General features: G+C 42.3%; 1 protein-coding gene across 1 annotated transcript in view; it reads left to right on the top strand.

Moving 5' to 3' along the window:
• Positions 1-26,763, top strand: part of LOC119140921 (WD repeat-containing protein 7-like) — a gene marked incomplete at its 5' end in the record, with an annotated part of 114,197 nt that overhangs the window by 40,937 nt on the left and 46,497 nt on the right. Inside the window, 2 exons of the mRNA XM_037372582.1 lie at positions 4,428-4,649; positions 21,630-21,816. Of these exons, the coding sequence (XP_037228479.1) occupies positions 4,428-4,649; positions 21,630-21,816 (409 nt within the window). The remainder of the gene's footprint in view (positions 1-4,427; positions 4,650-21,629; positions 21,817-26,763) is intronic.

Genomic DNA, 26,763 nt, shown 5'->3' with positions numbered 1-26,763 from the left:
GTGAACGGTTCCGGCGGTGGTTGCAGTAAGTTCTGCATCTGCTGCATTTTGGTGTGTGCTTCCTCCCTGGCATCTTCTGGGAGGACTGGGAGGATTCTCTGAATTTAGCTAACTACATTTTTTCAGACCTGAAACAGAGAGAGAAAAGGAAGGATGGACAGAAATCCTTATCCTAAGCCTGCCCAGTTACAAACCTCCCCTTCATAAATAAACGGAAAACTTGTAAGAAATGCAGCAAGAGGGATGCAGCAGACAGGAGGGATAAGTGGTGATGCTTTTCATGGAGTTTGGTTTGCAAGCTTTCAGCTGTAGTTAGGGAATTCTGACTGTGGGCATTCAGTGCTGGGGAACTGACCTGTGACAAAAATCAAGAGAGCTTTGGTTGTCGCTTTTCTTTGTACTCTTAAAATATCAGGCTGGCATGCTAGGTCTGAGTTCTCAACCACATTTGATTCAAAGTATGTTTGTGGTCTTGAGGAAATTATTTTATTAATTGCAAATCATTATATATTTTCAAAATATGTATTTTAATAGTCTTACTGCTGTCAAAAGCCTGCGGACCCTTGCTGTGGCAGTGTACCTGCTGCTGTGTATCTGCTGTGTTGGAGCTCAGATGAGGTTTCTCTCGGCTGTTGGAGCACACAGCAATGGAAATAGATCTATTGCAGCATCTTCTCTATATTTTTTCACTTTAAAGAATTTTATGCACATTAAATATTGTGACCAAATCTCAGCAGTGACCTTTACATCTAAATTAGCGGACATAATTACAACCCCATCGTTACTTGTGTTGGGTTGTCGCTCCTGTGCTGTGGCTGTGTGGTCCTCCGTGACAGTGGCCATCTGATGGGGTAGGGCTGGGCACGGTTTTGGTGGACTGGGGCTGCCAGAGGCCACCCTTCTGCACTCGGAACCGCTGCAGCAGCGCTACAGGGTCACACAATGCATTTCATAATAATAAATGGGTCCGGCACCTACTTCTGCAAGGGTTTAACACTGTATGATGTGGGAGCACCATCAGTATGTGCCTAATAGCAGCTAGGCACTATCTGGTAGCAGTCCATCTCTCATAAAACCACCTTCAGCCTTAATTCAAATCCATTGATTCTTATTCCAGTTAAACCTAGAGAACTTAATTTGTCTTTTAATCCTTTTATTGTAAGATAGGATAAAATTAATTTTACCCAAGAACTGTGCAAAGCCAATTAACATGATCTTTTGAGTTATTTAGTAAAGTGCTTCAAACTGTTAAATTTATCCTGACCTCATGGCTGCACTCTCTGACTGCTTTTTAAATGAAGCAATCAATATCTCACAGCCTTTAAAGCAATTAAAACTTCTGAAATATTTTACCTATATTTTAAACACTTCATAAATATGCTTTGTGCTATCTGTAAAGCTGTCTCCTCTAAGCAGTTGTGGATGTTTAATTCTCAAAAACTGAAGTATTTTGAAATGTTTAACATGGTCATTTTGTCTGAAGAAAACCCAGCTGGGCAGATGCATGGATGTGATAGGTTTCTCTTTTGGTGTGTGGATCTGGAAGTGTGTTATTTTTGCAACTAAAATGTAGAACATTTTTGTCCTTTCACCAGCGTAGCTTCTGTTTTCCATATAGAGCTATTTGAGGTTATTAATTTTCTCACTGTGATAGGGTGATCAACCGTCCTGTCAAGAAAATGGATCTCTGTGTCACCCTTTAGCATGATTAAATGGAGGCACATCGCTATGAGAAAATACCAAATTTTCATGAGACAAATGAAACTGTAGGAAGGACTAGTTTTATAGACATTATTTCATTTTAAAATCTCCCAAATGGCTGTCAGTTTATTTGTAGGAAATAATTACAATTAATTGTGTGTTTTCTGCTAGTAATTGGGGGGGGGGGAGGAATATTTAAGGCTTTTTTCCCCCTCTCATCTGGAGATTTTGGGGGAAGGATGTTGCTAGGAGGGAGGGCTGTGATTTTGTTGTATTTGGGGGTTTGGCGTTTGGTGGGTTTTTTAGGTTTTGTTTTTTTTAAGGTAGGAAATCCTACACTGCAGCGGTGAGCAGGGTAAGAGCTGTCATATGCCAGATTGCTAATGAAACACTCTAAGAATATTTCCCACCCTGCTCTGGTTGAAATTTGTTGTTAGGTTAACAAAGAGTTATCTCCTTGACATCTAGGTGCTGGGGTCAGCAGTAGGAATTAGCTCAGCCACTAGCCACAGCACGCAGCACTGTGCCGCTGCCAGCCTGGGAGTTTTCCTTCTGGATCTGGTATTAATTGCAGACGAACTGTTCATCGTGTGCTGCCTGCCTGTCCCAGGGATGGCAGAGGTGTGGGTTGGGACAGAGCTTGTGGATGCCTGCTGGTTCGTTATTTGCTGTTTAGAGTTGCAACATGGAAGTTCTGTGGAAGCGAGCCTGTAATTTGAAGGATACTCTTGAAATCCATCCTTGGGGATCTAATGAAGGGTTAACTTCGTATTGCTATAATCAAATGAAAGGCAGGTGGGGGGAGGGTGCAGCACACTGAGTGCCCCCGTGGTTTAATTTCCTACTGGAAGCAGCACATGTGTTCGCTCTTCCTTTCTTCCTCGCCTGGGAGCTGTGGCTGGCATGGGCAGCGTGGCTGGGGTCAGCGCCTCGCCTATTGATCAGCATCCCGCAGTCCCCTGCTCCAGCATCTGCTCTGCTGCCTGCTCCCTGTGCCTGCTGCAGCGCATTAGAATAGAAATCTGTAACCGGAGCTGTACTCATCCAAGCAGGGGAAGAAACTAAATTAAATGGTTTAAAACAATCTTGGATCAGGAGTTTGTGCCAATTCATCTTGATCTAAGATGTCACACCAGGCTCTGTCTGAGCACCTGGGCTAGAGGCGGCTGCCGGGAGCAGGGAGGGAGCCGCCATCAGTCACTCACGGGGTGCCTTTCGCTGCGGTACCCCAGGAGATGGGGGGTGCTGGTCCCCAGCGGTAGCTGCCGCCCACCCGTCAGCTCCGAGCTCCCTGGGCATGGGGCAGGGAGGCTGCAGTAAGGTGGAATCTGCCAGCGCTCCATATGCAAATGTTAATGAGATAATGGTGGCTGCAGAGGGCGGGAGCGGGATAAGTGAATGCTAAGCAGTTAAAACTTACATTTCTGTCTTTTTCTGTTACAGCCCATTTTCATCCTCCTTCCTCCGAAGGCAGTTCCTGTTGATGTTTTCCTTTCTTTTTTTTTTTTCCTCTCCCCCCTACCATTGTTAAGCTTTCTGTTGTTTTTCTCTCCCAAAAGGCTTGGCACATCGCAGTCACAACTGCAGCATGGTTGCCTGAAAAAGGATAGTCTTCAAACACAGGTTCTAAGATTTGGTTAGTTTTCTTGTAGGCGATGTTTTGTTTCCTATCGAGCCATGTGAATGTCATTAGCAGAGAGAGCCGTACAGTGTGACTTGCTAATTCACCCTTCGTTAATCCACAAGCCTCATTCAGTGCTAGGGTGGTGCCTTCCAACTTCTCCGCAAAGGTTTAGCAGCAGAGTGCTGTAGGAAAGATTAAGACTTCGTTATTTTTGTAGAATTTATGGTAGGGCATTTCCTAGTATGCTATGAATTAGTCTTATAGGTAAAAGTGAACTGCACTTGTCAGAGTAAGTGAATACAATGTTTTCATTCTAGTCAATTTCTTCTAAAATTTTGTTTATTTACTCAAAGAAAAACAAACCAACCAACCCAAAAACTTCTTCTGCTTAGTGAAATCCAAAATCCCTGGGCTGTATTACACTAATGATGTAAATCTCAGTTTTATTTGAAATTCATAATACAGTGAGGTTTTTTTCCCACTGTTTTTAAGAATGTTTGTTAAAATAGTGTATGTAACATTCTAGTGTACAAAAATACTGGTTTGCTTTACTGGCATATATTGTAATGCTAAAATTTAGTGAGAATCTGAATGTGACAATGGATCCTAAAATAAAAAGGTGCTTTTCTATAACCAAATAAGTTATCCTAAAAATCTGTCGTCTTTAAAAATATTATTACTGGTTATGCAAATTTAAGATGAACAGGAAGCAAAACAAAAATCACCTTTCACAAGAACTAAGAGAAACACAGAATTCCACAGATCTTTTATCAACTCAACACATAAAACTATGAAATCAGACAGTTTTCTGGTGATTCTTTTTTCCCCATAAGATCTTGACAGTTTTCGAAAGGTGGGTCTTGTTGAAGGCAGACCTTGCAATAAGTGGTTTTTAGACTTTTATCATGCATTGTAAGTTTTGAGAAGTAAAATGGAACCATTTCTGCTGGCCGAAAACCCTGGTAAGGGCAGTAACAGTCCTGAAGATGTGATTTAAGTTAAATGGAAACCTCTTATTTTCTCTGGGAAACAAGTGTTGTTTGGAGTAGTAAAGAACAACCCTGCTTTTGATTTTTCTCATATTTCTTATTTTTCATTTTAGGTTGTCTGTCTGGTCTCCCACAAATGAAAAAAATATCCACATCCTATGAAGAGAGGCGTAAGCAAGCCACGGCCATCGTTCTGCTGGGGGTGATTGGGGCAGAATTTGGAGCTGAAATTGAACCTCCGAAACTTCCCACTCGGCCACGTAGTTCCAGTCAAATTCCCGAGGGATTTGGTTTGACTAGCGGTGGATCAAATTATTCCTTGGCAAGGCATACATGTGAGTACCCTGAGTACTGGGTTCCCTCGCTGGTGTTGAGGGCAGAGGATTGGGGAGGAAGGGGGGTTACTTACATTTCAGTACAAACCAGTTAATTTAAAATATCCTTTCACTGGAAAAAAGATGAGAAGTTTTGAACGTACAATAAGCCACACCACAGAAAGAGGTTGCAAAGTGCTCATAGAGTGAGTGGGACAGAGCGGTGGAGCTGGTGACTGGGTGTGGGGTTTGCAGTGGTGCTGCTGGGAGGGAGGCACTGGCCATGGGCAAGAACCAGTCTGGTGCTTTCTGATAGTGGCTGGCTCTTCTGCTGCAATTCTGACATCCTTTATTCTCCTCCCAGTTAAACCAAAACACTTGCATTTAGGACTGCATTTATGTATTTCATTCTTTTTTTTTTTTTTTTTTCCTGAAAACATCCCATACATTAGTAGAGAAGGAGGAAGGATACTGTCAGCACTCATCCTGCCTCCTCCGTTGACTAATCGTCATTTCGGTGTGTGGCAGGTCTTGCTCTTAGTAGAGTTGTTCCCCCTGTAACTAAGCACTGTCAAGTGTGCTCACTTCATGCGTGTACATTTTGAGATGTGGATCAGTAAGCTATAGAAAAACATACTTGGTGATGAGGAGCATGCATAGGGGAAGGCATGCACGATGTCTGATGTAAAAATCAAAGACAGATTAATGGAAAAATAGTGGAATTCAAAGTGTGCTGTATAAAATGTAGTGGTCTGGTCCTATATTAAAATCGGTACTGTAGTGTTGATTTAATTACCCTTAGTATGGACAGTAAACATTATCTTATCAAAGATGGTTACATATCTATGCATTGAGTATCTGATGTTAATTGCAGAAAATCTACTAGAAGCAAATGCAACTACAGTGCCCTGGTTTGTACAATTATTTTGGCTGGGTTTCTGAGTGGACTGGAATTTGGGTTTTTTATGTGGAGTCTGGCAAAAGTCCCCTTTGTCATCTCTGTAAGATCCCTCCGAAGCACTACAGACTCGTTGCCAGTATTGCTTGAAAAGCCATCCGCTGTCTGGTTAGCTATAAAATAATTCCACAGCAGTGAATTTCTCCTCCTGCACTAGTTCCATCTTCACCTGATGCCCAAGTGCCTTTGAGGAAAAGTGAAAAACACAAATAATTGAAAAGCAGCGTATTGTCTCAGCTGAAAGCTATTACAGGAGAGGACTGGTAGTAATGATAAAAGAGGGGGACTGTCCTTCTGTCTGAAGCCCTGGTTACGTGAGCTGTACACGCTTACTTCCAAAGTGCGCTGTTCAGTGCATCAAACCTCAAAATTATTTGGAGGAGCTGATTGTTTCACAGGGCAGTATTCTGTCCCTTTAGCGCAAGAAGTCTTGAAGGCCTTGTCTGCCGCAGCATGATTGAGGGCATGCTTTGTGTATTCATTTTGCTTGTGTTTGTGCTTGCATGTACTGGAGAGTAGTCTCACTCCTGGGGTCTGTATCAAGCTGCAAAGACTTGTGGTCAGAAAAGGTGCAAAAGTCATTCTCTTCTCTCTCTCTCTTTTTTTTTTTTTTTTTTTAATGCCTTCTAGTCATTTTTCACTCCAACTCATCTTCCTACAAAATATGCAGATAATGAGTTCAATAACGATGATAAATTTTGTATTTTTGTTTTAACGAAGCATAGGGCAAGTGCTGCCTTTTTAGTTACATGGTAACGTAATACTATAACAATAATAGACAAACACAGCTTGATTACTGTACTAATAGGGTCAACACTGTAGACCATTCCCTTCTGCTGAGCCTGTTAGGATGGGGTGGCCTGCAGCCATGCAAAGAGGGTCCCCCGTGGAGAGTCGGCCAAGTCACGACAATCACACCAATATGGCTACATGCCGTGCTCCCTTTATTAAACAGGTCATATTTATAACTTAAACCGACCGCTCACCTGACTTTACACACAGGTGATTGGATAAAAGTCTCTGGCCACGCGGGCGTCCGTGTGGCTGATCGGTGAGCATGCTGCAGGCGCCTGATCAGAGTGTGCCGATGAGAGTGTGTGGATTTCGCGGTTCCCAGGACTTGCTCTGCACCTGGCTTCTTGTTTGTGCACAGCTTGTTTTCTTTCTCACCCTGCTTGTTCCCAGGACAATTTATAGCTGCTCTGCAGCTTCAACTAACAGGCCTGGGTTGTCCAACACGGACAATGGTAACATATGTCCTCGGTCCTTTAAAAATCCCTCTACATATCCCCCTTTTTCTTTTTGGACAACCCATGTCTGTTTCACAGTAGATGTTAAATCTTTCTTCAAACAAGAAAAAGCACAGCTAAAAACGAAAAGCATTACAATAATGATTATAACAAAGCGTATTCCTTCCATCAATAACGTCTTTAACCAACCTGTTATCCCCAATCCTCTCAACCATTCATCGAAGGGATTATCATCAGCAAGAATATGCTTCATGTTTCCCTGCAGTTGTGACAACTCCTTGTGCATCGATATGGAATGAATGGGAAGGTTCATACAACACATCCCTTCAAAATCCTCACAACCATGTCCATGTGCTAATAACAAAAATATTGCAGCCCTATTTTGTAATGTAGCATAGCTAACACTATCTACATCAAGCAATAACAAACTTAAAATCTGCGATGTAAGATTAAATTGTTTCTCTCCCCAGCATTGTTAAGACGCTTTTCCATTACAGAGACATGTTTGTGAAATGTTACACCTTTGAGCAGTTACCTTTAGACTGTTCGGCCACTGCTCTGGAAACCCTCAGCCAAAACAATTAAGTCATTAGATTAGGATGAAGAAAATATTTTTTTCAAAATAAATACAATTTCAATAACATTGTCAATTTAGCACATCTGTGTTTGAAGTGGGGATTTGCCATTAAGGAAGCAGGTTTCGCATTGGCTGTGTGTCTGCCTTGGCCTTTTCTGCTCTCTCCCAGGGATGTCCCTCCAGCCGGAGGGTGGCAAACCCGCTGCAGTGAGCTGGGCAGATGGGAATGGGGCTGGAAGTGGAGGAGGGCGGGAGAGAATAATCAGCCTGTGATGAGGATTGCAGGTCACGTCTCTAGTTCTGGTACAGGACCATTGCCTTACAAAGTGGCTGAGATATTGCCCATGGTGGTGTTTTCCTCAGTTTTGGATTTTTGCTCTTTTGCAGTATTTACTGCCCGATAGGTCAGGCTTCACCACTCGGTAATATCTTCTAAAAGTTTCAGTACTGCAGCGTAGGGATGCCTTTCCTAAGCAAGGTATTTATCTTAACATAATTTCTATTGGAGTTGTGTCTGCGTATGTTAGAGGTTTACCTTTCAAGATGCACTATGGCTTTGCAATCCATTTTTACACATGTAGGCACACAAAAAGCAAGAAAGCACAAGATTACTTGGGGTGTGCAACCGGGTATTTCACGTGTTTTGTTAAATGGAGTTTCCAGCATTACAGATTTTTGTATAGACCCCAAAACCGTTTCATCTGAAAACAGAATTTAACACAAGATAAACTTAAGGGTCTCGGTGAACACAGGATTCTTTTGTTCCATCACCTACCTTGAAGCCTTTTCTAATGTCTTTTGATCCATTAGTTAGGTACTGTGAAAATATTACAGTTGCCACTCCAGCGAGGAGGAGGTGACTCCCCGCTAACTGTATGCACCCACTGGAGAGCTGATAGGCTGAGCCTGCAGTGGCAATTAATACAGACGAGCAAGCGCTTGGGATCATCACTTACGGAAGCAATAAATCAGTTGTGCACCTGAACAGCAGCCTTTCAGAGCAAATTAGGCAAACTGGCTCAATAACTTTAATCATGCTGTTGTGGTTTTGGTTTTGTTTAAGCAAATAACTGATTTTATTGTTTGTAATGAACCTGCTAGCAGCATGTGCCATTCCATTGGTGGTGTTTTTATGTCAGTTATGCAGAAAGCTGCTCAGATTTGCATGAATCCCATGGTTTGTGCCATTATTGTCCTCCTTTGGATCTGTAGGTTTCAGTCAGTGTGCTGTGAAATCCAGTGTACTAGTAAGTGTAAAATATGCTTTTTTCCTTGAGTTGGTGTGATTAGGTCAGTGTGTCAAGCAGAATTTTTGTCCCTGAAGGGGGGGGAGAAGGAAAAATGGTGTTTATGAAAATCCATACCTTATCCTCAGAGATGATAATTAGAAAAAATAGTCAATCTGTATGGCAGAAAATGGTCAATCTCTGTAGCAGATGTTAAGCCCTAATTTAAATCTTGGATTTTTTTCTTTTTGCTTTAGCAACAAAATCAAATCTTAAAAATTGTATTCACCTTTTTCCCCAAAATCCTGTAAGGGCTGAGTGATTTAAATTGTATATTTTTAATCAGAGATTTCTTTTTCACACATTTAATAATCTGACTACTGTAATGGGTTGTATCTTGACAAACTAAAATCTCTTCTTTGTGTTTGGGTTATGAGGAATCCTCAGCAACAAATAAGTCACTGTCAGTTGTGTTTTCTACCGGTCCATGCACCGTTGCCTGTAATTTGAAGGCTCAACTTTGAATTTTTGTTACCCCCAAATGGGGTACCAGTCTCAAAGTGCTGTGCTGCGAATGAAGAGACGGGACGCAGCTTGATGCAAGCAAATGTCAATTTATTGTTCAGAAGCACGCGGTTTTATACACTTTCAGAAGCTGCGCGTTTTAAACAGATTGGTTCTTGAAGCTAAGCCTTGCATACTAGGCAATCCCTGATTGGTGGTTAACTACCAGCAATTAACCGCAAGGTGTTACCTTTCCTTGGCGCCATCCCTCTCCCACTCCCCTGTGCTCTGCAAACACGTCTCATCATGTTAATTGTTGTCCAGACAAGCTCGAGCACATTCCCCTCAGCTAACTGATTGCCACGCATGGTCCTAGTTTCCAGCCCACTCCTGCAGTGCTGTATTTTTTCCTCCAACTTCAGCCTTCCAGAGCCCTGCAGGCTGTTCAGACCTGCCCCAGGTCATTCCCCAGGAGGCTGTCAGGCCTGCCGAGAGGTGTGTTGGTGACAGCCGTCCATAACCCTGCTTGTGTCCATGGACTTTATCGCTATCTGCTTTCTGTTTCCAAAAGGTCAAGCACAGGCTCTCATATTAAATACTGGGTAAAATGCAAACACTTCCACCAGAGAATGCTCACACTTTCATCTCATGTGAAAGAAACCGAAGCAGCTTGGCTTTTCCAGGGTGCTTGTGGGGCAGCAGCGCCGCAGGACCCGGCGTGCGGCTGCATGTGAGCAGATGGAGCAAAGCCTCGTTAGCTGGGGCTGGGGGAGGCTAAACCCAGCGAAGGAAGCTTGGGAAGGTGCCTGAGGGAGAGTGAGCCCACATAGGGCTGTGGGAGCCACTCTGCCCATGAGAGCAGTGGTCTGCGCCAGGGTGCAGTGCAGAGGAGGTGCAGGCTTGTTTAAGGGACAGCCCCGTTTTTAATTCCAGCGGTTAATGCTCAGTCTTCAGCCCCAGTCCTCCGGCGTCGCACCCCGTTGTAGGCTGCAGTTTTAGGGTAACTGCCAAGCTCACTCTGTCAGGCGGGGGGGGGGCTGGGGCAGCAAGGCGTGCATGGTGTGCAGGGGGGTGCACTGGAAGAGGCCATGTGCCCACACAGCCCGCGTTACCCGCAGTGTGAAGCATGTGCCTGCTCGGTGCCAAGGGCCTGGCTGCCCCGTGGTCCTGTGCCTCACTCTGGCTGATCCCCGTCTCCCACAGGAATCAGGTCTGCTCGGCCAACAGCTGAGCGTTTGCAGGTGTGGCTGGTTTTGGGGAAAGCTGTGGTTTGGTGGTCATATGAGGGTTAAATGTAAAAGGTTCAGTGTTGTAAATATGCTGAAAAAAACCCTATAGAAATGTCAGATAGGAGTGGGGTTTTTTAAAAACTTAAAGGGGCAATATTATTCCCGTCTTACAAATAAGGAACAGAAGTTTTTCTTGTAGAAGTATGTGAGAGAGATCTCAGATATCTGAACAGAGTATCACAAGAGATATATAATTAATCACTTCCTAAGAAAACAAAATGTGTGTGATTTTTGCTGCTGGTCTGATCATGCTATCCCCTAGTACGCTTTGAAAACACTGCTGATGCCACTGGAGTCAGAGATTTTAGTTTTCTGCAGTTCTTGTGAAACTGGGTGGTTGCACAGGGCAGGATCGCGTTGACGCCCGGTGGGAAGGTATGGAGAGCACAGCCCCGCTGGCTCTTGGTGATCTGGATACATGGTGGTTTATGGCGAGAGGCAGTTAAAGTGGGATTCTCTCTTTGTAGTCCGGACACATGAGCTCCCTTCTGACACCCCAGAACCCCTTCCCTGCTCTAGTCACATCTCGCTTAAGCCCCCAATTCCCTAAAATGTGCCTTGCACGACAGGGTGTTGCATGTTGCGCAGGGTATCTGAGGGATCAGCCCTTTGGGGTTAGGTCCAGTCATTCACATTGCTCTTCACAGCCCCTACTTGAGCTGGGCTGAGAGATGCAACATTGCTGAAAACCTCACAGCATTTGTGAGCTGTATAATTGCTGATTTAAGCTCTTATGACTTCAGGCTTCTAGCCATTTGTTTTCATGTCCTGAGGGAAATGTATGTACAGGAAGTGGCTGTAGCTCAAGAGGAGAATACCTGCCTGAGTAAATGTAATATCAGGCTAGCGGGATGTACCATGATTAATTTGAATGTTTTTTTATTTCCACATGCTTGCGAGTGTATATGCGTTTGCGCCCCTTAGAAACAGTGTTTATATAAAGATCACAGTTCAGCAGCATTTCTCAGCGCTGAGCAGAGCTGCCAGGGTTGCTCCCTGTGCCCCCCCAGGGCAGTAGCAGATGGTACCCACTGCATCAGCTGGGCTCGCCTCTACCCGCCGTGTCCCAAAGGGACTGTCTTTATCAACAGTCCTTGCCTATGAGTATCTGAATATTTAAAAGCACTTTCTGTAATACTGATTTTAGCGTTTAGGTGGGAAATTCAGAAATATATATATATAAAAATAATTTTTTGTTTATACAGTTATTTTGCTTATTTTCTATAAAGAAATTTATTGTCAGAAAAACAGAACTGATGCTTGCCAGGACTCTGCATATCTGAAGGAAGGGATAGCTTCAGCTCTGGGGACAGGTAATGAAGAGAACTGAAAGCAGTGATGCTTACCTATTTGTTGTGCTAGATAATTTTTCTGTTTTGCAGCTGCTCTTTTCCCTGTCTCTTCCCCCAGGCTCACTGGGCTACTCCAGCACCAAGCACTTTGGACTGGCCTGGGGAACTCATTGCTTGAAGATGTTTAAGGGTTAAGCATTTATGGAATGACAAGGAGTAGTGAAAACTGCAGTAAATATAGGGTATGTTGAAGGGTATAACCCTTAATGCAGTCCAGCCTGCTGACAGTCCAGGGGTGGGAGCCTGGGGGTTTGGGGGCAGTTCCCTTATCTACTCGTCTACGGTGGGAGCTTTTGTAACAGCTACTGTATCAGTGGCTCACAGCAATAGGACTGGGCGAGCAGTCATTCATCTAATCCAGAGTGGCATGTTCTATCTTCACATGTATGTGAATGCATATGTGTGACCATAGATTTTGAAGTATTTTATTTTGCACATACTATATCAGTGTTACTTTCCAACTTTTCATTATATATGCAATCTTTCCATTTAGGCATCTGAGTTGCATCACTTGTGCAACTGGCTGGACTTAGCACTTAGTGTAAAGAAAAAAAATATCTTGTTTACATATATACTTCCCCTGTTCGTTAACTTCAAATTTCTTTAATTTTGTTTTATCAGCATTTGCATTCATCTTTGTGAAATGTCATAGCATAGGATCACATAATCAACTCAAACATGTATGACTTGAGTATCATATTTGGGATTGTCTGCAACTGGCTGGAATAAATTGCTGTGGAGAACAGCAGTAAAACTTACAGAATCACAGAACAGCCCAGGTTGGAAGGGACCCCGGAAGATCATCTACTCCAGCCTTTTGTGGGAAAGGGAGCTGAGCTGAGATGATCTAGCACTGTGTCCAATCAAGTCTTGAAAACCTCCAGCGATGGGGACTCCACCATGTCCCTGGGGAGGTTGTTCCAGTAAATGATTGTTCTCATTGTAAAAAAATCTCTTTATGTCAATATGAAACCTTCCATGGTCCAGCTTGTATCCATTGCCCCTTGTCTTATTGGTGTGGCTCTCTGTGAAGAGACAGCTTCCATCCTTTTTGTAGCTGCCCTTTAAGTACTGGAACACTGCGGTGAGGTCCCACTCAGCCTTCTCTGCTCCAGGGAGAAGAGACCTGACTCCTTCAGCCAGTCCTTGTGTCCCCTGCAGCGTAAAGATGATGGCACATTGTCTAGGAATACTATTTCAAACTAACACAGCTAGCTGCTGGCAGGGAAGCAATCCATCAGCACCAGCAGTGGGCTGACACTGTAGTAAGTTGGTTTGGAGATCTATTTGTTGGGAAACTAATCGCTGCTTGCGTGGTTATCTTTCTGTTGCTGTAGTTACCAGTTTAGCATAAGAGATGGTGTTGTCAGAGTCTGTTTCAAGCTATAGCTTGGATGGGTTGTAATTCAAAATGTGTAGCGATAGCCAAAAAGAAAAGGAGCCATCTTTACTCTGCATCCTGGCCTTTGGAGAGCTTTGATTTCGTCTTCAAAACTACTCAAGTACATGCAAACGTAACCCCTTGCTCCAGTAATGCCTGGTCACTCAGGTTTTATTTTCTCCAAAGATAAATCTGGTTGAATCAATTACAGGGGTGTCCTGTGAAGAGCCTAATGTTGATGACATCAGCTGCAGCACAGACCCAGCTATAGGTGTGCTACCGAAACTGAGGGGACAGGCACTGCTGGGGTGACAGCCTGGGAGAAAGGAGCAACTTGAAATAGCTGGACTGCCCTGAGATTTTGCATTGCTCACATGGCTTTGCAGCAGTCAAGAATAAAATACACATCACTGTTGGTATGGGTATGTTTATGTATTGGACAGCAGTGCTATGGAGAAGGTTAAACTGTGACCCCTGCCTCCTGCAAGTTGCTGCATTGACTTGACTTATTTCATTGATATTGTGCATCTTCTGCTGTCATGGGGTCACAGCTTGTCCAGACTGCTTAAGAAAACTCATTAGAATTATATGTAACAGGAGAAAACTTCTGAGATTAACAGGGTTTGGTCAGTGCTGTTATGGAAAAAACAGCTACTTCCTATGAAACTGTGATCATTTTAATGGAAGTAGCTTTATTTAGAAAACATTATATAATTTAGATTAAATAACATGGTTTAATAGAATTATGCAATTAACAGGAATGAAAATACAAAGTTTAATGCACAGTTATGACCCAAGTCATACTGGCTTTCTCCTTCCTGCTGGATTATAAACAAATTTTGGATTAAAATGATGATAGTTTACTCTTTCTATAGTACTGTAATAGAATTTCATATTTAGGGGAAGAGTGCATTTAAAGCAGCATAGTTGGGTTCTCTCCATAAATTGAAACAAGTCTGATCTAAAACTCATTTACTGTCTTGGAACAGAATTGATCTTGCTTTCACGTTTGATTCTCCCGCTGCAGATTTTTAAGAGGAAGAAAAATGGCATTGTTAGGTCAGTTTAACTAGACCAGAGTTAGACAGAAAAGACTGGGAAACCAGCTATTATAAACATTTTCTTCTTTTTTCCTTTGTCTCCCTTCCTAACGAATTATGCAAAATCTTGCTGAATTTTAAAGCAGCTTAGGGGCAGTGTTTGCCTGGCCTCACTTAGGAATATTCTTTACTCTCTGTTCACATAATGTAAAAAGCAATATATATTACACTCTTTAATAGAAATGCTAGGAATTTACTGCATCTTGGGTTGGCGGTTCTGACCTGTTAAACCTCTGCTAAATTTCCAGAATTTACATAAATAATTTACATGGGGAAAACATTTCCCTTAGGATTAAATAACATTTCTGGTGGTGGTAAGTCTTCACAGTGGATGAGGACACTTCCTTTCTGATCAGATAGGAGGCAAAACCCCCTATTTTTTTCTTTTATTTTTAAAAACCGACATCTTAGCTGCCCAACAAAGCACCGAGGTGTCTATGTGCTGCAGAACCACACTCAGTTAGGAAGCACTAAGTTTTCAAACTCCTGAGAGGTTGTAACAAATCCCAGGACAAACTTTGCTTCCCTGTGCAGCGGCGGGGTGGCGGGCTGGGATGGCAGAGTGAGCCCAAGAGCGGCATCATCGCCTCTGCTGTGCTTCAGTGCCCATCTTGTAGCGTTTGTACTTGCAAATGTTCACCTTTTCAGTATAAACGCAAAAAAGGACTTAGTTGTTAATGTTGTTTCAAATGTTCATTTGCTAATCGCAACTTTTGCTCTTTTTTTAGGTAACAGGAGCCTCAGGTGACAATTTAAATTTACTGATAAAATAAGCAGGGACTACCTTTCTCTAGATATTTTTCAAAACTGTTTTACTTCTTGCATATTTGTGATAGAAGGGGCTGTCGCTCAGCCCCAGGAAGAGCAAAGCCAACACTACAGCAGTTGCGTGTGGAGCAGCGAGTCCCGCAAGCGGGAATTGTTTCTCTCCTTTGCAGCAGCCAGGAGTAGCGGGTGGGAGCTATCGATTGCCTGCACAGTGAATGTCCTATTGTTCTTGGCCACTGGCAAGTAGGAGCAGCCTGCGCCACCCCTGGAAAATCTTAGAGTATCGGGAGTATTGAGAATTAATTTTGAATCATTGCACAGCAAGTGAAACGGCACAAAGTGACTGACCAGCAACGCAAGCTAATGGTCCTTGTGTGAGCCGCAGATGGAAACCTGGCAGCTGTCTTGTCTGCCCTGCAGGACAAAATGGCTGCACAGTGGTCAGGCTCGCCCAAGCTGTGTGGCTCTGGCTGTCCTGCCCCGGCACCCCCTTGGCTGGTCACACAGCGCGCAGTGACAGCATGGCTGCCCCGTGCTGCAGCTTGTCTGCTAGGGGGACTCTGCAGGGTTGTGGTGCTGTCCCACGTGTACGAGTTGGGGACCGGTTCTCTTCAGCCTCTTTGCTTTTCTCCTTTTATGCTGGAGCAGTTCAAATTTAGTTCTAAATTGTTTTTTACTTCATATAAATTGCAATCATGTTACTGTCATGCACAATAACTACTTAGCTTCTTAATGTACTCTAAGACCATACTTTTGAAAAGAAAGAAAAAAACCTACTTATCCATGTGAATTCTGAAATTGTCTTAGAAGTTGCAGGCATTGCACCTGTTGCAAGAATGGTACTTAAATGGCTTAAAGTCATCAACAAAAAGAAAGTCTCTCCTAGCTCACATTCACTTGAAAAAAACCTGAGGGTCAAAATTACAGTAAAGGCCAGAAAAAATGCTGAAAATGGATTCTGTAAAAATTAGGAAATTTGATATTATGGTAGGGGAAAAAAATAATCTTTTCATCACTAAAACTTCAGAAAAAAATCTTCAAATAATATGACTAGTTAATCATTCTCTGGTTTTTATACCTGTCTTGAAAGATGAGAGAAGATAAGTAATAAAAATTCACTGCACTAGAAGTAGGAAGGGATTAAGTGATACGGATTTTTAACCCAGCTATCCAATTTTTATTTCTGTCTTTCTGTGGACGTTTCTTACAGGTAGATGTCAAATCAGTAAAAAAATCATCCAGAAAGAGTCACAATTTGGTTTACATTCTTGCAGAAAAACATTATGCCCACAGACACGGGGAGAGAGGGCAGACTGAAAAAAAAATTATGGCTATGATTCTTTACTACTTTCTTTTTTCCATAAAATTGGAAAAAAGATGCAAATCAAGTTAAATCATATGCCTGGAGTCCATCATTTTTATTTAGTTGGATACTTGATCTCGTGGCAAATTATGAGAATGGGCATCGGTGTTATCAGTGTCTCGTTCATACCTGTGCTATTGATTTTCCTGAGCAAATTATTTAATTTTTTTAAATCTATCAGCAAAATGGGGATAACAATGCCGACTGATGTAATATGGTCAAAGCTCTTGAGATCCAGCAAGGAAAGACATTTCAGAAATCTGAGGGGCTATATGCATTGAAAATAACTTACAAGCTTTAGTATTCATGTCACATTTTCATTAATAAAAATGACAAGGAGCAATGACTCAAACCTTTATTTTAGTGTTCAATTAAACACATGAAATAGCAGGCAGACTTGTACCTATGCCTCAGTCTGCTGGATGCAGCTTTTTGTACAGGTGTCTGTGTGCTGTCACGTAGCGTTTCATGTGAGGATATACAGAAATCGTTTCAGGGAACAGGCAGATTTGCTATCTCTATCCTAAATGTTGAAAGTACTTCATACTTGTGTCTAAAATTTTATCCTTCTCCACTGGCTGAGAAAAATCCAGTCTGGTTCTGGTACTCCTGGTAGCTCCCTGGTACTGACATGGGGGTCAGCTCGGTCCAGGGACAAGGTCTGCGCTCTGGGTTACCTCCTCTGCTGCTTTTTTTTTATTATTATTATTTCCATATGCTCGTATCATAGGTGTACCAATGCAGAATGAAACATTTGGAACAAAATTACTTTAATACAAATTTATATAGGAATGGCATTTCCTAAGCTACGTTTCTGCTAAGTTACTGCTTGAAGTAATTCTGTCTAGAAGTCACACCCCAGTCTTCAGTGAGAGGAGCTTTTGTTGGTTTGTTTCTTAATGATGTTTTATAACAGTAAATTGTTAAAGCTTAGTGTTTTTCTAAGGCAGATTTTTAAAACTTTTTTGTTTAAAGAAGGTGATACTGTTTAGATTTCCAGCAAGAAAGACAGAACCCCCTGCTTACAGTAATTTCAAGTACACGTTGAAGAGACAAGCCCTTCCAAAAGCAGGAGGAGCACGCTCAAGCAGTCACATCTGCATTCTGGTCTGGTAGGATCTGTTCTGCCACATCACCATGTTGGCCCAGACTTCTATTAAAATACCTTCATTTGCCTGTTTGTTGGCAGCGCAGGTGTGTAGGTTCACTAAAAGATGCCGAATCAGCACCAGGCATGACAGGGACCTGCCCTGGCAGCACAGGCAAGGCTGTGGGTCTGGGACATGTTAGCGTGGCTGCTCCTGGCCCTGCTCTGCATAATGGACTCAAAGGTTAAGAGCAGAGGGTCTCCGCATCCCCAATCAGCAGAGCTTTTCCAGGGCTAATTACCTCTTTACTGCACTGACTCTAATGTGACATGTTTATTGCCTTAACTAACAACTCATTAGCTTAGTTGATGTTTTTGTCAATATTAATTCGTTCATTTAAGCCAAGTCAAAGCTTAAACAAAGATGTCCATGCTGAGAAACGAGCAGCAGAATGACTTTTTGGTTCATCTTTTTCCTTAGCTCAGTTCACACAAGGTAGGTTTCTGTTGGAAGAAGGGTTCGCCGGAGTCAAGAAGACGCTCAATATGAGTTATGCATCTTGCTCAGCTTTATTAGTTTCTAACACTACTTACATAGAACCAATACACATGCATATTCGTAAAGCAGAAATATAATTGGTTAGTAGTCTCTAAACACGCGCGGTTCCCACACCCCTAATTATCATGACTAAAATAAGCATTCTATCCATGTAGCTAATTGTGTTGCTGTGCTTCAGCCTTGTAGTTTGTTACTCCCTATATTCCCATACCGGTCCCTATCCCTATCTGTAGCTTGTTACAGCCACGGCCTGTTGGCACAACATAATTACTTGGTCTCAGGATTCAAGAATAGCTCAAGGCTACCTTTCTTGTTAACTTCAGCACAGCAACTTCAGTACAATTCTGGTTACAGGCCTATTCTAATACCAGGCCTGGATTGTGCAGATCTTCAGAGATTCTAAGGCCACGCTTCTGCAGCCATTCTTCTACAGGTTTCAGCAGCAGCAATGCTAGGAGGATTCCTGTGAAATAGGTAGGCATGTTTAATTGCAGTAATGTTTGTGTAGTCACTTTTTAATTAAGTTCTTAATATTTGAGACAATAAAATTCACACAAACTAGAGCTTCGTTGCCTGCTGTCCACTTCAAGAAGAAACTTTCAGGTTTTGTTACACATGTATAAGGGGTTAGTGTGAATGGACTAGAAAAACGTGTCAGTTGTTGGCTTTTTGGAATGCTTAAAATGACAGGTGGCTGGCTTATTTAATAAACAAAATGAGCAACTTGTAGAGGACAGTTCTGAAGACTAAAGAAAAACCTGTTAAAATCAATAGTTATCACAATAGCAAGCTAAATGAACATTATTAAGAGGTTAGAATGAGATAACGGTAAATTATCTTGAAGTGTTGCTTGGTTTTGCCCTCCTACCCATTTATATATATGTAATTATTTTTATTTAAAAATAGTCTATTGAATGAAATTATTAGTCACATTTCCTCAATAAGTGGAACCTGGATTAGAATTCAGGTATGTTGACGTTTTTGGGGACATCATTTCTCTCTTTCCCCACTACTCCCTTAAACTATATTTCTCTCTAAAAGAAAACAAAAAAAAGTCTTGTGGGGAGGAGGGAGAGAGTTACTGAGGTTGGACACCAACGCTGTGAAGCAGTTGCAGTGCAATGCGTGTGTTAGGTATGCAGCCCTTGGAAGAGAGGGGATGCAGCAGGTACCTTCCAGGGCACCCCCAGCCCCCACCAGCTCCCTTTGCTGCCTGTGGTTCTCTGCAGCCATCCTAAGGGTGTGTTGTGAAATCGCCTGGAGGGGGGAATTACAGATCTAATAGTATAACAACTCTTTAGGGAAAAATAAGATATTTGTTTGAATTGTTTGAAGATTCTGCTCTCTGATTTGGGAAATTAATTTGTCTTGTTATTCTAGGTTCTGCTGCCACTTTCAGTAGGGAGGGGGATCGTTGCCAGCTGTGGTTTGTTTACAAAGAGGTGACCTGAGGGGACAGTGCTGATGGCAGAGTCTCTAACATAAGTGTCTGAATGGCCAGGACACTCAAACATAACACAAATGACCCAAAATTCAGTTCCTTCACCTGCAAGAGATAAATGTTTGAGCTTGCATCTCTAACCGACCTTAACCACCAAACGCTGAGTCCTGCAAAGGTGGGAGAAGTGTCCAGCAGTTCCTGCTGAAACTCCGCCATGGTTGTTCTTTAAAAACAGAGTTACAGGTGGCAAAGCAAGCCCAGCTCTTCAATCTGGGGCTGCGGAGCCTGCCCTGGTACCAGGCGCCTCCTGCCCTTTCCGGAGAGCTGCCTCTCCTATTCGCCAGCGCTCAGCATCAGCACAAGGGCAGGGCTCAAAGCCAAGCGTAGTGCTGTGGCAGCCCTGCCCCAGCGCCTGGGAAGCACTGCGTCGGTCACAGTAGTAATTAAACCGCCATGTGTAGGACATGCATGAGACAAGACTGGCGGTGGGCCTAGAAAGAAATGGGCTAAAGCATGCTTTCCTATTTGAGAGCCAATTCTCAGTTTTAATTGTTTTTTATATATATATGTCTAATGCTTGTTTAGCGAGGTGTGACACTGCAGTGGTGAAAATGATAGATCTTGTGAACTTTCAGACAACTTTCTCAACATTTATTTGTGGGCCCCACTCAGGGAGATTTCTGCTCAGGTGCAGAGGGTGGTGCTGTTAAATGCTCATGTGCTGTGGAGTGTTTCTGTAGCCGAAGATCCAGGCACGGTTCTGGAGCTGCTGAGATCTGGGAGCAGAAGTGGTCACAAACATCCCATCATCTATCCCAGGATCGAGTGATATGGAGGCCTTACAAAATTCCCTTTCCCAAATCCAGCATTCCTAATCCCTATGCATCTGACGTGGCAGAGGAGGTGTCAGTAGGATGTATATTTTGCAAGGAAGAGAAGCCCTTGCTGTAAAATGGGGCACCTGCTTCCTAAATCACCCGCACCCAGGAGCCGGCGCTGCTGAGCATCTCTGATGGGCTGGGGACCTTTGCTGGGCTGTCACCAGTACGCTCTGCTCTGCTCTTCCCCCTGCTCAGCTTGTACTGGGCCAAGAGCGGGACAAGTGGGCAAATCCCCAGAGCTCCTGGTCCCAGGTTATCAGCTTGTCCATGCATGTTTCTCTTCCCGCGTTGTGGGCCAGAGCTGCCTGCCAAAGCACTGCTGGGCGTGAGCGCCAGGGCAGCTGCTCTCCCGTGGGCAAGTGGCCACGCTGCTGGGGTCTGTGCTCGCCCTGGACTCGGGGAAGGGGACACACAGCACCGCTCTTGCAGCGTTGGTCACTTCCAAGTCCCCAGATGGACAGTTCACTTGGATTAAACGCCACCTCTGTCAGTTACTGAGGTGATGTCATCATAGTGCAGGGCAGGATTTTGTAATTAAAGAACAGAGCTGACTGTGCCACCTCTCCTGAGCCCTGTGCCTGCAGGCGTGTGGCACGTTTGGAAATGAGAAGTCGTTTTGGCAACTTTGGTGACTGACTTTTGCTGTTTCTCACTCAGTTAAGCACATCTAGCATGGACTGCTTCTGGCTGTAGCTGAGATCCTGATGAAAAAGTGTGTAATCTCCACGTGGTTTATTTCAACTGATGCTTTCCCACGTTTAATCTTTTAAGCTTGTTTTTCTTAGATGCCCTTTCAAAATGACCTACCTTTTTTCTGAAAACTTTTATTACATATTACTACAGATTTTCAGGGTTTTCTTAGCAAGTGTCTATTTAAGGGAGGAATTTTATTTAATAGTTTCTTTTTGATGTTTTGGTTTATTCTCACTTTTTGCAGAATTTTCAGGCAGAAATATTTAGGCATGTTAGAGAAGTTACATGTTTACAAAAATACATTTAGTTCTATTTCTTTTGTAGTGAAAACACTGTGTTTAAGACTCACCACTGGCAATATTGCTATGGGCCTGTTTGATTCAGATCACTGTACCACGCAGACTGATTCGTTCCAGTAACAAACTGGCCGTTGGTAGGATAAAGCCAAAATACTGTAACTTTTGAGCAGGTTTTCATAATATGTGTTTCTTATCAGCGAGTATTTGCAAACAAGGTCAAATCCATTCTGCAGCTCGTTTCACTGTCCCATCCTCTCCCATTCTGCATGACAGGCAAGGCACTGACATTCCTGCTGCTGCAGCCGCCCAGCCCCAAGCTGCCTGTGCACAGCACCATCCGCAGAACTGCCATCGACCTCATCGGCCGCGGCTTTACCGTGTGGGAGCCCTACATGGATGTCTCTGCCGTGCTGATGGGCCTTCTGGAGCTCTGCGTGGACGCAGAGAAACAGCTTGCTAAGTAGGTATTGCTTTTACTGGCTTACAAACACTTGCATTGTTTCCGACCTGCGCATCTAGGTTTTGCAGCAGCTGCTTCAAATCCCCATGGCTGTGGTACTGGGCAAGAAGGTGGGACAAGGAATAACTTCTTGTTTCAAGTTTTGTTTTTGAACCGGTACCATGTAAATTATGATTTCAAGCCTGCTTTAGCCTGGCTCAGTTTGCAGTCTCAGGCAGCTCCTGTGGGCGATCACAGAAGGGAGAAGAGGGTTTCACTGCAGCGGGAGAGATGGAGCACTGCAGTGCTGGCTTCTCCTGGCGCTGTGGGTCACCCCCTCTGAAACTGGGAGACACCGAACACTTGGTAGGTGTTGCTTGGGGCTACACAGCATTAATCTTCTGGTCATATTGCTAGTAATTTTGAGAAAAGAAGAGTGTTAAACATTTTTTGTATCTAAAATATGTCTGTCACTTTAACATATTTTTTTACCCTTTCTTAACTGTAAAAATGGTATTTTCAGAAGGTATTTGGTATTTCTCACCGGTGTGTGAATATGTGGATATTTTTTTTCCCTGTGGTTTTACAAGCCATCCCGTCAGGATGTGAATTGTTTTGGAAAATGTAGTTATTTTATCAGGAGCATCGCTATTAATAGCATCAAGGTAACCTGTAGATTCAAGGATTGCTAAGAAATCATAAACTCAATAGACCACAGCCTGTCTCTAGGGTCAGAGAACAACTTATTAAAGTCTCTCAAGATTTATATGGTATGCTGTCTTGTACCTCTGTTCTAACCTCTTTGAAATAAAATCTTCTTTAAATTAGGTATTTGGAATTGGGGTGGGGGGCAAATTTCACGAGGAAGTGTGATGCTTTGACATAAAATGCACAACAAAAAGGTAATGCTGGGTTTTGGCAGAGTTTTTTGTGCATGGAACTCTAAGTACCTATTTGTTCCACTTCTTTAAAATTACTGTAACTGTACAACTTCTAGTTATGTGTACATGGGTACGTACACAAGTTGTTGCACTTGATCAGGCCATGTACTATCAATCACACCATCAAATAATTATGGCTAAATGGGTAAGTGAAGTCATTAAGATGACTTGTGTAATAAAGGTAGTGTCTTGCCTTTTTTTAATGCGTTTGGTGTTCAGATAATGGGATTCTTGAATATTAGTGCTTGGGATTTATTCAATGTCTGCAACTTTGCAGGACAGGAGTGGCTTTTTTGTTGAGTATCTGTGAATTTTTTGATCTGAGGGCTAAATGTAATAAATTTCAACTGCGGCCCCGATTCTCACATGAACAGTCTTTACTCACACCATTAGTCTGATTAATGATAACAGGCCTATTTGCACAGGAAAGAGTTTTGCAATATAGTCCTTATTTTTATTAATGTTTGTTGTGAAATTGATCATCCTGTCTGAAATTTAGTCTAAATCCATCTGAACAAATTTTTCTGTATTTAGTTTTTATAAAAAAAGCAAACCACTTAAACGTGCAAGAGGAGAGGCTCTCATTTCTGTGTATAAATAAAGAACAAATGAAAAATCTCTGTAAGAAGCAACCATAGTAGGCTGTTTATATGAAATAAAACAATGATACTATGCTTTATGTAATTGGCTTTGAAAGCTATTTCAAGCTTTCTGCTTTTAATGAAAAACCTTGAAAAATATAAGTGGATATACGTTAGTGCTGCTTAGACAAAATTTTCATTTGTAGGTACATGGCTCTTGTATAGGACCAAATTAATCCCCCGTTTGGACATACAAAACATGTAGCTCCTGCTCTAGGTGGATAATTGCCTTGAGCAAATACAAATTTCATATTTATTTTGTTGTCAGTACAGATTAATACTGTAGTATTAAAGTTCTGCAGACATCCACTTGGAAAATGACAGTTAATAAAAATATTTAAATTTAATAATAATTTTCATCACATAAAATATAGAAAATATTGATGTTTTTTCTAATAAGACCTCAGCACGTTTTTGTTGTGAAGCAAGTTTATGTTCTTAAATGCATAGGCTGTTAGAGCTTTGCAGTCTTGCAGTCTTGCATTCTGTATCCGTGCTGATGCATTGCGTTTCCATGCAAATACAAATGACAGGGTGAATCGCGATGCTGGCGTTCGGTTCAGCAGAGCTTTCCTCATCCACACCAAGCGCAGTCCACATGCTTTCTCGGTCTGGCATCCCAAGTGCTGTGTGAATATTCCCTAGCTTTTTAAAATGTGTTTCATGCTTAATTTTTAATTTATGTAGTGCTTTCTACATAATATTTTAATTAGTGATGTTCCTTAAGAGTTAATCTGTAAACCACTCTGTAATTGATAAAGAATTTGTTAACAGTGAAACAACTTCATTCCAAAAGGAAGAGGGCTGACTGGTCTGTGACTTTCTTTGCAAGGTTTTTGCTTGGGGAAGGGGGGGAGTTGGGGGAGGTCTGAAATTGCCAAGGTCATCATAATTGATTATTTGGGAATTAATTTTACTGTATTTCTTTTCATAAAATGCAGAGGCTCATTTTAGCAGCAAGTAATATTTTGCGTGATGGCATTGCTAACATCTGTTGAGCTTTCTGGGTGTACCCTGAAGTGCGTGGGAGAGGAGGGTGTTACATGAAAGCAGGAGGAGATGTCTGTGGTACCTTAAAACTATTTTAAAACTGCATTAGGCCTTCAGTAGTCAGGTGAATATTGTTCTGCATGTAAAACAGTGTGCTCAGCAGGAGGGGGTTTGCTTAGCTTACAGATGTTCTCGTTTACAGCATTGCAGTAATAATACCACTTTAGTTATTAAAAAAAAAAAATCCTTAAACAATTAGCCAGTTTTCCATTCTATTCTAAGGCTATTGTTTGCTAAATTACAGTAAATACTGTTCTTTTATATCTCACTGCGTGAAACTATCGAATACCCTTCTAATTAGAAAATAGTGAGGCTTTTAAATAATGTATGTATATTTTTAGTTACTTTTCTATTTTAGTCAAGGATTTGTTTTGCTGGTAGCAATGGCATTTAATGCCGTGAGCACTTTTACATGCCCGTAGCATTCAACCTTTGCATTTGGTTTCAAATCTTACAATTCTGAAAACTGCTCTATTATCAATTAATTTTATTTTACAAATGTACTTACAAATATTTGCTTATTAACACACACATTTTAAATGCTGTGTGCAGTAAGGAACTGACCAGGGTTGTCTTAATACGATGTATGCATTTTATCATCCATCTGTGGAGGTGTTAAGGTTTCTGACTTTCTTTTATGTGATACTAAGGCAGATACTACCCATTTTATGTACCAGTTTTAATTTCCTCGAGGTTTGAAAAGAATGCATGATTACTGTGTGTTGGGGGGGTGTTAATGGAGAAATATGTACAAACTGGATTCATATTGTTATTTGTCTGAACTCCAGTTATTTCTTGTGACAAAAGAAACCAAAATGTGTTACCTTGCCAGAGAATCTCCTGAGCCCTATTGTATGTAAATACAGAAGCCAGGTGAACACGGTTCTTCAGAAAGTAGTTTTCATCTTGCGATTACATCCTTAGCTGTCATAAAGATTAGTATGACTCTATCCACAGAGCACTGAATAAATGAATGTATTCAGCATGTAACCTTGAGGAGCCCAATGCAATTTTCATCATGATAAATTGCATAATAAGCGAGAAAGTGATTGCTTATTAATCCATAACAAGATTTAGATTGAAAATGGCCTGTTACATTCATGACAGATACAGTACCGACTGCAGGCGGACGAAGATGGAAAGAAATAGAGCAACAATGTGTGCAGGGGGTTAAGTGTGCATCTTACCCTCCTGGTGCCCTGCTGAGCTGCCCCTTTTTGTGCCTGATTTACTTTGTACACAATAACAGCACACAGCTGCCTGGCTTCTCTCCCTGATGTTAAGAATGCTTTATGAAAAAGCTTTTATGTCAAAGCTTCTGCTTTAAAAAAAAAAAAAAACAACTTCACATTTATTGACACAAAAAAAAGCAGTGTTTTTCTTTTTTCCCTTCCGAATTAAATATCTGAGCTGTTATCCAAAACTCTAGTATTTATAAGTCTTCCACTCTCCCAGTTGATGCTAGTCCCTGAAGGTTATACTGTACTAGCCTGCCATGCCGAGTGAAACTGCTTGGTTGTGAGGATTAAGAGTATTTTTCTGGCATTTATTAGGGTTTGATTTCTTGGCATGGATAACAGTATGGATCATGGCTGTACATTATTTTTGCTCTGAATTACAAGCTACAATTTGATATGGATTATGATAGAATATGCTACAACTGGCAAGTTGCGTTCTAATTGATCCGTATGTTTTTACATATATGCACGCACTAAAATAATTAGGCTGTGGGAAAACTTTCCTATACTTTTATGTTCTTACAAATTGTATCTGTGGAGCCGTAGGATATATAGCAGGGACGTCCCTAGTCTTCCAATACAGTGTAACATTTTTAGAACACAGCCTAAACAATTGCTGAAGTTGAGGGTTTAAAAGGAGAAATGTGAGCTGGGTACTTGGTCCTAAAGGTGATGCGACATGCTGCCACGTGCTGCCATACAGAAATGACTTAAACCTGGAAACAGCAGGGATGTGTGTCCATGTCAGTTCTGGTTTAGACCCTGGATTCCAGGAGGCAGGAGTGACCTGCAGCTGTATCACCCGATGAGCAGGGGTCTGGTGGCACCCACAGCCCCTCCGGGAGCTGAGGAGGAGTACTGTGCTTGCTGGCTTTATGCCACAGAGGGGCTTCGGTTCCTCCTGTTCGTTTAGCCATCACTTCAAGGCTGCCCATATAAACAAGGGTGGTTTTGAAGTGTATTGATGTAGAGGTTTCTGTTAAATGAGCTGGGATATACCCACCTTTCCTTCCCCCCCCCCCCCTTCCACTCACCTCAGAGCATCAAAGCAAAGTCTCCAAACAGAGGAGAGAAAAGGGGCTGAATGTCCATTGTGCA

The sequence above is a fragment of the Falco rusticolus genome, chromosome W, assembly GCF_015220075.1.
Source record: "Falco rusticolus isolate bFalRus1 chromosome W, bFalRus1.pri, whole genome shotgun sequence".
Taxonomy (NCBI): domain Eukaryota; kingdom Metazoa; phylum Chordata; class Aves; order Falconiformes; family Falconidae; genus Falco; species Falco rusticolus.
The sequence above is the reverse complement of the archived record's forward strand: the minus strand, read 5'-3'. Positions and strand labels throughout refer to the sequence as shown.